The 11,818-nt window shown below is 56.5% G+C and overlaps 1 protein-coding gene across 3 annotated transcripts in view; it reads left to right on the top strand.

Moving 5' to 3' along the window:
- The first annotated feature begins 8 nt into the window (after positions 1–8).
- PEBP4 (phosphatidylethanolamine binding protein 4) overlaps positions 9–11,818 on the top strand; it is a 59,732-nt gene continuing 47,922 nt past the window's right edge. The window contains exons 1-3 of one of the 3 annotated variants that reach the window (XM_050715733.1): positions 9–108; positions 2,752–2,897; positions 4,131–4,263. In XM_050715733.1, the coding sequence (XP_050571690.1) occupies positions 2,758–2,897; positions 4,131–4,263 (273 nt within the window). In that variant the 5' untranslated portion in view covers positions 9–108; positions 2,752–2,757. Of the gene's footprint in view, positions 114–1,205; positions 1,255–2,751; positions 2,898–4,130; positions 4,264–11,818 lie in introns of those variants that run through there. The other 2 variants (XM_050715732.1, XM_035562637.2) reach the window with 2 other exon arrangements.

Raw genomic sequence — 11,818 nt, 5'->3', positions numbered from 1 at the left:
TGGAAGTCGTTTTGCACGAGGCAGTTCTGCAAAACGAAAGCAGCCGGCGCTGCTGCAAGCCTTTTCTGAACAACCACCGAAGAGGAAACTTCTGCTGCTGCTGGCGGGGTGAGGTTGTGGTCGCTCAGAGGACCAGGAGAGGGTTCTGCTGTGGTTCTTTTAATAAGGGCTCTGCAAGAAAAAAAAGTGAAAAGCCTCTTAAAGCAGAAGGAATGTCTTGTGTGTGCCAACCCCAGGCAGAAAGGCTTGCTGCAGCTGCGAGCTGCAGAGCTGCAGCAGCTGGAAGGACGGGATTCCTGCAGCCCTGCTCTGCTTGGGCAGGAAAGGGGACGTGCAAGCCCTTCGAGGGGACGTGCAAGCCCTTCAGGCTGCAGGGACAGAGCCCTGCTTGGTGCCTGGCCTGGCACTGGTGTGTTTTCCCCGGTGCATGCAGGCTCTGGGCACTCAGGGCTGAGAAAATCGGTGCTGGCGGAAGCAAACCCATCCCCGGTGTGGGTTTAGGGGTGCTGTGCTCCCACCTGGCAGTGGAGTGAGCAGGGGCAGCCTCTCCTGTGTGTGCCTCTAGAAAATCCAGCGGTCCAGGAGCTGTCTGCCCGTGCAGGAGCAGCAGGTGGGAGATGTCAGCTCTGCATCTCCAATTTTCCCCGTGTGTTTTATTCCCCCGGTGCTGTGGGTTTGTTCCACGGGGCTGGGCACGGGCTGCCTGCTCTCTGCAGCTCAGCCACCCGAGCGGGAGAAATGGGATCTCTGCTCTGCAAACAGCTTTTAGAGAGAAAGCCGCGCTCGTTTGATGTGGGATGCTACCAGAGGCTGCTGCTCCCGTGGGGTTTTCTTCCCAGGCGTCCCCGGGGAGCTCTCTGCTCCTCATCTATCAGCAAACCCTCTCGTTCCCATCCCATTTGGTAACGATCCTCTCTCGGGAGGGAGCTGCAAGTGGCTGACACTGCCTCTGTGAAAGGCTTCTCCCTGTCCCCAGGCTAAAAAAAAAAAAAAATACGTGATACCCTTGTTTGGCCTGTGCAGAGCTCATCCCATTGCTGCCCTTTTCTATTATCTGGGTTTCCCAAAGCAACCCCTGCAAAGTGACCAGATTCAGCGGATGGTCGCAGAGCTCTGCTGCTCCCCGTGCCCTGAGAGCTGGGTGCAAGCCTCCTGCCAGCTTCGTGCTTAAATAAAGGGCAAGAATCTGATGGCTTACCAGGGGGAGTTTCCTTCAACCCTGTGCATCCCCTGCCTGTGTCTGCAGCTCTCCAGGTGAGTCCCCTGTGCCCGTCCAGGTCAAAGCTGCCCAGGAAAAAAAAATTCTGCCTCCTTCCTGACAACTTGCGGCTGAGCTGGTGGCTTTCCAAGGGAAGCCCTGCTTTCCTAAGAAATTAATTTTGTGGCAGACTCTTTGTTGGTAATGATTAACAGGCCCCATGCACGCATCGCCAGGCTGCCCCTGGGCGAACCCGTGGTCCTCGGCACCGCTGGGGACGTGCACCTTTGGGTGCTGCCCACCCCGTTTGCTGTGGGTAGGAAACGAGAGAAGCTGCGTGGCGCAAAGATCGGAGCTGGTCGGGCTGGGATCAGGGCTCCGGTGACCCCCCTGGGGCTTTGGGAGCGTGTGTGAGGATGTAAACCCCACTTCTGGCACCCTGACTCATGCAAAGCAGCGCTGCTGGGAGAGGAGCGGCTCACGTGAGCCTGTTTGCAGGCTGCGGGCTGTAATTATGGGGTTTGCCCATCTTGTAGCGTGGGAACGGGGAGCCGTTCGCCCCTAAACCTCCAGACCATTCCCAATATGTTAATGCTTCTAATTAGTTAAGCCCGATGCTTTTTTTTTCCTCTCCGTAATGACAGCGGTGCTGGCGCTTACCCGTGTTTGCTCTGCGTGCTGGTGCTTCATTATATAATGATACAGCGTGGTGTAATACCTATTCCCAGCTGACAGGGGATTTTTATTTTTTTTTGGTGTATGCCTCATCCAGAACTGATTAGGCAACGGAGAAAATCGGCTGCTGCAAGTGCTTGGGTTGCACCCCCTCTGGTCAGCTGGGGAGCTGCCACGGTGCGGGGTCTGGGCCAGGCGAGGACCCAAACCCCTGGGGGACCTGGAGATGGTTTTGGGTTCGGCGGGGTGAAACCCCACTGTCTGCTTCTGTGCTCCTCGGGGAGCGGGATTCCCATTTCTGGGCTGTTTCACCCCGATTCCAGTCCCTGCTTCCCCTCCTCCCATCTCCGTGGCAACCCCAGCCCTGGCTCCGGGCTCTGCGGAGCTGCACCCAGCACCCAAGGGTGGGTGCCTGCCCCTGGCACCCATTGGGGTGCTGCGGCCACTTGGGGAGGGGTGCGGGTGTATAAACCTCATCTCCCTGACCCCAGGGCTTGGTTTGACCGTGGCCAAGCCTTTTTCTGGCTTTTCCTCTTTTCCATCATGTTACAGCACCCGAGGGAGAGCAGCAGGGCTGGTGTTGGGGGGCTTTGTGCTGTGCCATAAACACTGTGGGGGTGGCTTCTGTGCGTGGGGTCCCTCTGAGTTGGGGTCTTGCTGGGGGCTCCGTGCTCCCTGGCACAAGGCAGTAGCAGGAAACTGCGTCAGACATAACCGGGATTAAAAAGGTGGACCTGGTAGAACTGGGAAAAATAACCTGTGAACTGGGCGTGCTTCACCTGCAGCGGGAGGGATGAGCCGGAGCGTGGCGGTGGGGGGTCCTGGGGCGGTGCTGGGCGCCTGTGGGACTGATCCTCTTCATCCCTTGGTCGCCGCAGGGCAGGATGGAGCTGCTGGGTGCTGTGCTGCTGGCCGCCAGCCTGCTGGGCACCGCTGCCCAGGGGGCACAGGCACCGTGGCCGGATGAGCCCTCGCACACGTGCTTCTTCCAGACCCTCAGCAGCCCGGACAGCGAGTTTTGCAGGTGAGCGGTTGTGCCCAAAGTGCCCCAGCCCTGTGCAGCCGGTCACACGTCATCCCCCGGGACAGTTAATTCCAGTATCCCCTTCGCCAGGGCTATAAATACTGGCCGAGTTCCTCTTTTTGCTGGGAAACTGGGCCAGAGCAGAGCGGTGCCTGACGTTTGAGGCAAGCTGAGGTCTCGGTGCCCCCGGTCACCCCTCTGCTCCCTGCGCTGCCGGCAGGGCCTTACACAACTGGGGTGACAAACGGCTTCTGCAGGGAGCTTCAGAGGAACGAGGCCGCTTTTGGGGAGGGAAAGAGCTGGAACAGGACACCCCGCAGACCTCAAAGCCCGGCCTGCAGGGTGTAAAGGCTTGCAGAGGCTGGGTGAGGGAAAAAGAGGCTCTTGCTCCTGGGGTTGGTGCTGCTGCTCCAGCTGGGCTGGTGTGAGCTGAAAAGGCACTGCATGTGCCCCTTTTTGGGTGTTTTCATACCAAATGTCCCTTGGAGGTGCCTGTGGGTTGCAGGAGGCGGTGGCTGGGGGAGCAGCACCGTGCGTGCCCCTTGCTTCAGGGCTTACCAGGGCCTCTTGCGCTACAAACACCCCTCCTGCTGCTTCCCGGGTACCCAAAATGCTCCCAAAATATCACGCAGCTCAGGTAAACTTCCAGATGAATGCAGGTGGCATAAAAGCACCTTAATTTGAACCATCAGCCTCTTGGGCCAGCCCCTGCAGGTGCTTGGCAGCCTTTGGGGGTGCAGGATTTAATGCCCCCTCCTGCCAGGACCTGCTCTGAGCTTGAGGTATGACCTGTTATTGTGAGATTTGTGCCCCAAACCCACTGGAGGCTCTTCCCTGCCCACGTTGTAAGTGGGAGAATGGGCTTGGGGTCCAAATGGCTTGTGCCAGCTGATGGGGGGCTGGGGGGGGGAGCGTTTTGTTTTCCTGATCTCTGTCTTCAGGCCTTGGGTTAAGCCAAATGGGCCATGAATTTAAATACCGGGAACCCCCTGAGCTGTGCTGAGCACCCACAGGTGTTTCAAGTTGTTTTATTGCTGCTTGGGGGGGGGGGGGGGGGGGTTGGGAGGAGAGGCAGATCTCCTGATCAGCACGGGAGGCTTTGTGGTGCACAAAGCACCCAGCACCCTTAGCAGCAGCAGGTTGGATCCAGCACCCCCAGCCTGGCTGGGGAGCGGCGCTAATCCTGCACCCTGCTCCCCTCTCACCTGCTCCCTTCTCCCTTTCTCTCCCCAGGGGCGACTTAGAAGTCATCTACCCGCAGCTGGGGGACGTGGGCTGCTCATACATCCCCCAGTGCCACCAGTACCGCTGGCGCATCAGCAGGGAGTGGGGCAGCCCCCGGGTGCGCTACCCCCGGGCTGACAAGGTGAGTGCTGTGCTGGGGGTCCTGGTGCTGCTCTCCCACCCCCCAGCTGCTACTGGGGCTCGTGTTTTCCTCTCCAAATCCCCCCCCCCAAACTTAGAGGGGACTTTAAGATTTTTTTCCTATGCTTCCCCATTGCTTCAGGGTTCGGGGCTGGGGCTGAGGTGTGGGTGAAATTTAATTCAATTTATTTGTTTTTGCATATTTTTTGCTACAACATTTGTGTGCAATTGCTTTGTGAGCTTTTTCAACACAAACTGGCGTGCTGCGGCTCGGTGTTTCCACTCCCAGCTGCTCTCCACACGTCCGTGTGAGTGCCTGGAGGAGCTCAGCCGGGTTAATTAATTATTATTTATTAATTAACATTATTAATTAATAATCTGGCCGGTGCAGGATTTACCCCGTGTCCGGGCAGGGTTAATGCAATGGTGCTGAGCGCTTCTGGTGCGCTGCTGTGCGTGCGCGGGGCCACGAGATGGCACCATTGAACTTCCCGAGCCCAGCACGGCCGGGACTGGGAGCACTGGGAGCACTGGGGCGGGGGGTGCCGGGCACCCTTGGGTGCTGCACCCCGAGATCCTCCCTGGGCAGGGGCACAGGACCCTCCGGATGAATTCATGCAGGGCTCCGTGTGTTGCGGTGCCACCTGAATCGCTTGGGGACCACGGGCTCGTGGGGGCACACGGTGGCATCGTGCGATGGTTTGGGGCTGGGGGCATCATCCTGCAGGGACCTGTGCCCGAATCCATCCCCGGTGGGGTCCCCCCCCAGCACCTGGACCCCTGCTGCAGCTCCGGCACCCGCAGCGAGATGGGAGGAACTCGGCTCTCAAGCGGCTTGGATTTCCTCGAAGTGTTAAGAATCCGTTTTTCTGGCTGCTTCAGAGCGGGCTGGAAAGCCTCTTCCCCCTGTCGATCACATGGCTCGAAGCAGAACTTTCCCTTAAAGATGTCTGATTATTCAAAATACGGAGGAAAAAAAAAAAAAAAGCCTGGCAGAGGATGCCATACAGAAACCATCCGTCACTCGGGCGCTGCTTCCCAGCAGTTCGGAGCTTCACAGGGATGGAGGCAGCCCTCCTTTTATTTTTATTTATTTATTTATTTTTCCCTGGAGAGCAAACGAGCAACGGGGGCTGGCCGTGGGGCTCGGGCTCCTCATGGGTGCTTATTTTGGGCTGGCCCCAGGTGGTGGGTGGGTGCCCGCTGCAGGGGCTGGCGGCTTGGCTCAGCGGCGGCTTTGGCGCGGGTTCCTTCCGAGACAGCTCGGTGCATCGCGCGTTCAGGTGGCATCTGAGGACACGGGCCCTGCTGCTTCCTTCGGTTTTACGTTTATTTTCCCCTCCCCTGGCCCTAACCCAGCCCCGGCTCCTCACGCCTGGGCTGTGCCTGCTTTCTGCGGTGTGCACACCCCGCGGGGGGTGAGCAGCGTTTTCTGTGAACTATGCTGGAGTGCTTTGGGTTTTCTCTAGGAATATGCGTATATTGAATATACACATCTCTGCCTTACTCCTGAACGTGTGAGGGTGCTTTTTAAAGCTTGAGGTGCTTTGGGGTAATTCCCACTGACCCCCAAATCACCCTGAAGTGAGCAGGAGCAAGACGTGCCTCCCACCAGGGCATGCACAGGCGATGGGGTTGTGATAGGGATCCTGAGGGCAGAAAACTCTTCCCATTCCTGGGTGCGAATGGGAAACCTTTGCTCAAGTGACCGAGGATCCCCTGGGGGAGCTGGTGAGGACTGGGCGAGCACCAAGGGCTGCCTGAGCTCCTTCCGTCAAAGCCGGTGGCAGAAAACTCGGGTTCAGGGTATGAAAACTTGTGTAGGAAGCGTCTGCTTTCTTTAGAACACTTTGTCTCTTTGAGGGGAAAAAAACAACCACAAAAAAAAAAAAAAGCCGAATGCAGAGTGTTTTTCCTCTCTGGAAATACTTGTTTTCCAAACTTGGCGGGGGGGGGGGGGGACGACACAGGACACTTCCCATCCATGTCCTGGGTCTGGTGGGACCACGTCTCGCTGCGCCTGCGCTCAAAGTCTCCGCTCACAGCCAGGGAACCCAGCTGTGCCTTGGTGCTCCCTGGCGGAGGGTGCAAACGTTGAAAATGGGGTGGCACGGGGCACCTGTCCTGCCACCCTGCGCTTGTGCAGGGGCACAGCGACCTGTCGGTCCTTCCCCATGCTGCAGGGGTCTGGGTGCGTGCGAGATGCTGCCCGGCGGTGCCAGGGATGCTCCTGGGGAGCTCCCTGAGCATCAGTCGTGTTGTTCATCCCTTGCAGCCTTTGTCCCCCACTGCGGGGAGACGATGGGGAGCAAATGCTGACCGTGGCTATGAAAGCATCTGTTGGCTGGGGGTGGCATCTTCCCAAAACCCCGGTGGAGGAGCTGCTGTCAGCCCCTTCCCCGGGAGCGCGGAACATCTGGAGAGACGGGAAATGCGCCCTCCTTGTCCTGCCTCAATATTGCTTCGCTCAACCAAAAATAAATTGGAAAAGAAAATTGGACATTGCATCAATTTGGGGGCAAGTTTATAAATTCTGCAGCTAAGCAATCCCAATAGAAAATGATAGATCGCCGGCGAGCATGCAGCCCCTGCCGTGATGTATAGTCGCATTAGCCGAAATGCCGTATTACATGATTCTGTTTTATTACCACTGTTGGTGGCAGACAGAAAAACAGATTATGCTTGAGATCAAATCGATAGGAACTTTATTTACTGGCCTTTTAAAAACATATTTCTGCACTTTATAAAAACATACGGTAGATGCTATTGATAGAAGTTGTCTGCTTGTTAAAAAGCAATTTACCCGCAGCAGTGTTCTCAAGCCGCGGTGTGCGGCGCTACCTTTTACCTGCTCATCCAGATCCGTGCTCATCATGGCATTTGACAACTTCCTTAGGTTTCTTCTGGGGCTAGGTGTGGGGAATTGCAGGGCTTCCTCTCCGGATGAGGGGAGCGAGGGCTCGGCTTGCTCTGGAGGTGGGTGAGCAGTGATGGAGGTGAAGCTTGCACGGAGCTGGGCAGAACTTTGGAGCTTTGAAGCACTCGGTTTGGTTAACTTTTTGCCTTACCCAGCGGTCTGAGGTCAAACAAATCCTTTTTGTGGATTCAGGTTGGGTTGTGAAGCTGGCTCAGCAAGCATCTTGTGGACAGCTTGGAAATAAAGCGCTTTTCTCACCGTTCCTACTCAAACCAGAACTTTTCAAGCTGGAGTTGTTTTCGCAAGAGCCCTCTCCTGTCCGTGCCTACCTGGTCACATCTGCAAGCCAGTTTTCTGCTGGTGAAGCTGCAGCCAAATGATCACCACCTCTTCCTTTTCTCTCTAAAGAACTGTACGCTTTAATGGTATTATAATTCTTTAAAACTATTTCCATGGCAGAAGGAGTTGAAAAAGAAGCAGGAGAAGCTGTGTGAGCCATGGGGTGGTGTGGTGTGCAACTGCAGCTCATGTGCTCTTTGCGCAAACCTACAAGCAGCACCCATGCAGTGCTCTGGGACCGGGGCCACCGTGATGTCCTGCAGCCTGGTGGCACTGGGGATGGTGGTGGTGGTGTTTAGGGTGAGGGGCAGGAAGCACAGAGCCTCTCCCAGGAGCCTGGAGCCCGTGGCAAAGTCCTCTTTCTGCTTATGAGACTCTCCCTCCTTTGTGAACATCTGGTGGCCTGTTGGGGGCCAGTCCTGATTTATAAAGGTTTCTGTGCTCTAGGGTCTGGGGCCCATTATTTGGAGAATTACTGGTACGAGTAAATTCATTAGCCTTTAACAAAAGGAGGAGAACTTCTGCTTAATCTCCTAATTGGGATGTGCTCTAGTTGTGTCAAGCAGTGATTTGCAGCTGGCTGCAAGAGGGGGCTTTTGAGCGGTGCTCAGGTTAAATTCAAGTCTCATTAAAGGAGACGGTTTTAAGCAGAATATTCTTGACAGTTTGTGCATCCTCACTGGCTCGTGGAACCAGCTGGGGTTAAGGAGCCACCAGCGTTTTTTTCCCCTCAGTCCTGTCCGGGCTACTTAAACAATGGGCTAACATTCCTTCCCCATGCTGTCAGCCAGATATTCTGGGGATTAGCCCAAGCCCCTGGTGGCGAACCCCTCCCTGCTGCAGCTGCTTTGGGTTCCCAGGCCCTGGGACGGCTCCTGGCTATACCGGCACCCGACTTCAGAGCTCCGCAGCAGTGGGGCGAAGCCCGCCAGCTACCCGGGTGCCCTTTGAGGGCTGGAGCGCGGGGAGCAAAAGCAGAGGCATTTTTTCCATGCCGCGTGAGCCCCGTCCCCTGCCCACCCAACGAGCAGAGGCTGGCACGCTGCAGAGGCTCCTGCTTCCGTGGGATTTGGTGTAGAAGAGCTGGGTGAGGGTGCAGTCCCCGTTGTGCACCTCTGAGCAAGCTGCTGCTCTGTTTCCGTGCGTTTTAAGGAGCAGGAGCCGTTCCAGCAGAGCATCCCCCGTGGGATGTGTGGGGTGTTATTCCGCGGTGGGCACTGCCCCACCAGAGGGGACCGCTGGGACAGCTGGTGCCACGCAGGATAAGAGCATCGTTGCGTGAGCGATCCTGGCAGAGCTGTCGCTTCGCATCTGGTTCGTTACCCCCACGTTTGCTGGACGTTTAACCACCCCGGACAAATAACGCTGCCCTTCAGGCAGAGGGATGGCTCGGGAGATGGCGAGAACCTACAGGTCATCAAGTCTGCTCTCCTCATTGCTTATGTATTGGCATCCGTGCGTGTCTAGGACAGACACTTGTGCCTGTTTCAGCTGCAAAATGTTTGAAGCAGCTGATGATTTTACTTTGATCCCCGTAAACACTATACAGTAATCAAAGTTTAAGCCGCTTTGGATGAAATAATTGCTTAACAATCATATAAGACAAAGTGATTCAACAAATGACAATTAGGACTTGTGATATACAGAACAGATGCATTCAGTGTACCATATTATAATGTGCTAATACAAGATTGACAGCACAATAATAGGAGAGAACAGCCACTCAGCCTATAATTCGAAACCAAATGTGAGGCTGTCCACAGAGCTCAAATCCTAGCAGGCTGTAAAATTAGAGGTAAGAAGGCACAAGGTTCACAAAGACTCATTAGCAGGTTGGCTGCGAATTTCCGAGGTGGCGGGGGGGGGGGGGGGGGGGGGTTAGAAATATTCCTGCTGGAGCTCACTTTGCGGGCTGCAAGGCGGAGAGGGGGGAAAATGGGGGGGGATGCAACCCGATGGTGCCAAGGGGCTGGGGAGCGGCTCCGGGCTGCGTCCCCGTGTCCCCGGGGAGGGGAGCAGAGGGTCGCATCCCAGGGGCAGGGGACCAGATGATGTTAAGGCACGGTGCCGGCACGTTAACGAGACAACGGTGTTGGGGCCGGGATGAAATGAAGGCTGATATGAGCACGGAGGCCTGCCTGGCGTTCCCCATGGGAGTTGGGCGCATCCCAAGCCCTAAATGATCCTGATGGGTGACGGGGGCACCCTTTGGCCCTGTCCGTGGCAATTAAGGCAGCCGGCTTGCGCTCGCTCTCGGGGTAAATCAAGACAAGGGGACGTGTGTGGCGAGGGGGGGGGGGGGGGGGGGGCTGTCAATCTGCAAGGGGAAGAAATGCCACCCTGCCCAAAGCCCCCGGCTCCTCGCGGAGCTGTAGAGATCAAAGGAGCTCGTATCTTCAGCGCCGGTGACAAAACAGACTTCAGCTCATCTCGTGCTTTTACACACACCGTGCACTTATTCCACTAACATATAATTTTATCATATTTTATTATTAAATAAACATGCCAGAAAATATACTTTTTTTTTTTTTTTTTTTTTTTTTTTTGCGCGTGTGGGGGAGGATGAAAAGGTTTGGTAATTAAAACTTCTATCCATCAACGCTTAACTCCGGGAGATAATTGTGTTGCTCCTGCAGACGTATACTTCGTGTTGAATCACCCGGGTTTGTGTTAGGATCGGAGCCCGTGCACGGAGCCGGGACATGCCAGGGGCTGTGTGGGATCGTCCCAAGCAGCGTCTGATCGTGCACTGGCCAAGGAGTCAGGAATTTGCCTTTTTGTCTCCATGATGCACGGGCAAGTCCCTGCTGTTGCAGGGCACCGCGGGTTTTTAACCCGGTAATCCGAAAGCTGCGGTGATGCACCCGGCGGGTGGGTTTGTCATAAAGAAGTGGAGAGGTTTTGGGGATTGCGAGGCCGGCCTGCATCGTGGAAGCAGATGAATCTAGCTAAAACAACAGTCTTCCCACCCCCCCACCCCCCCCGCCCGGTGTTTGGGATTTTTCCCAGCGTGTGCCGTCCTGCAGCGCGTGGGCAGCGGGGTGACAGGAGCAAAAGGGGCAGCAGAGCTCTTCCCTCCCCTCCTTTCGACTTCCCACCGATTTAATTTTTTTGAGGAGCCCCCTGGGAAGCGCTGCCCCCACAAAACGCGGGGCCGGGTGCCAAAGCCCATCTGGGGCTCCTACAAGCCCGCGCCACCAGCACGGTCGATGGCAGATCAATGAGCCCCGAGGAGCCGTGTCACTTTTATTGAGCCTCCTGCTCCCCCCAAGGACCTGGCTTGACTTTTTCAGAAGAAATTAGCGGTGCTTTGGGTGGGCAGGAGGGTTTATAGCATGAGGCAGGCTCCTGCGGACACTTGTGCGTTGAAAAAGGAGTTGGGGGGGGGGGGTCCTCAAATGATAATTAATCGGGGGCTGATCTCTGCTCTGACCGTGCTGGGGTAGCTCTGGGTGCAGCTGTGCGCACCAGTCCACGTGCTGCGCGTTCCCTCGGTGCGATTTATGGCACCAGAGGTTCTTGGTGCCTTTATGAGGGCTAAGAACCAGCCACCGGCGTGTCCCGTTCCACAGGAAAACCTGCTCCTTGCTGCTCTCCTGCTCCGGCTGCGCCTCCCGAGCGTCATTTCGGGCACGGGATGGCATCCTGGGGAGCTTTCCGTGGAGCTCTGAGCGTGAGCATCTTCCCCGGAGCACCCTCCCCTTCCCCGGAGCATCCTCCCCTGCAGCATCTTCCCCGGTGCCTCCCCACCAGCACAGGAGCCTTCCGCACACGGATGAGTAATTCTTCCCAATTTGGGGGCTCTTCCTGCGCTCCCCCGCCCCGCAGCAGCCCCGAGCCCGCCTGCCTCTTTCCAGCTGCCAATCTGCGGCAGAAAAGTCCCCCCTCGTCCCCCCACGGAGGGAGGGGACGGGGGATCTGGGTTATACAAGCCCGGGCTGGGGAGCTTATTTTGGATCGCTCCTTCCTGCCTCCAAAATTGCAGCTTCGAATGTGACAAGTTACAAAACACTTGAGTCATTTCTCTCTCTCTCTCTCTCTCTCTCTCTCTCCCTCTTGCCGTTCCCCCACAAGGAGAAGCTGTTCGGTTTGGAGGAGAGGGGGGGAAAAAAAAAAAGAAGGGGGGGGGGGAAGAAAAAAAAAAAAAAAAGGGAGGGAGGGGGATGCCGGCTCCCCGCTCCCCCCTCGGTGTGCAGCCCACACGCAGGGTAACTCTGAAGCGCTGTTTATGTAAGCTGCTCATGTTCTGCTGAGCTGCAGCGAGAGCTGTTGTCGATTCAGAGGAAAGCCCACGTCTGCC

The sequence above is a fragment of the Cygnus atratus genome, chromosome 27 (genome assembly GCF_013377495.2).
Source record: "Cygnus atratus isolate AKBS03 ecotype Queensland, Australia chromosome 27, CAtr_DNAZoo_HiC_assembly, whole genome shotgun sequence".
Lineage (NCBI taxonomy): Eukaryota > Metazoa > Chordata > Aves > Anseriformes > Anatidae > Cygnus > Cygnus atratus.
This window is presented reverse-complemented; position numbering and strand designations above follow the sequence as displayed.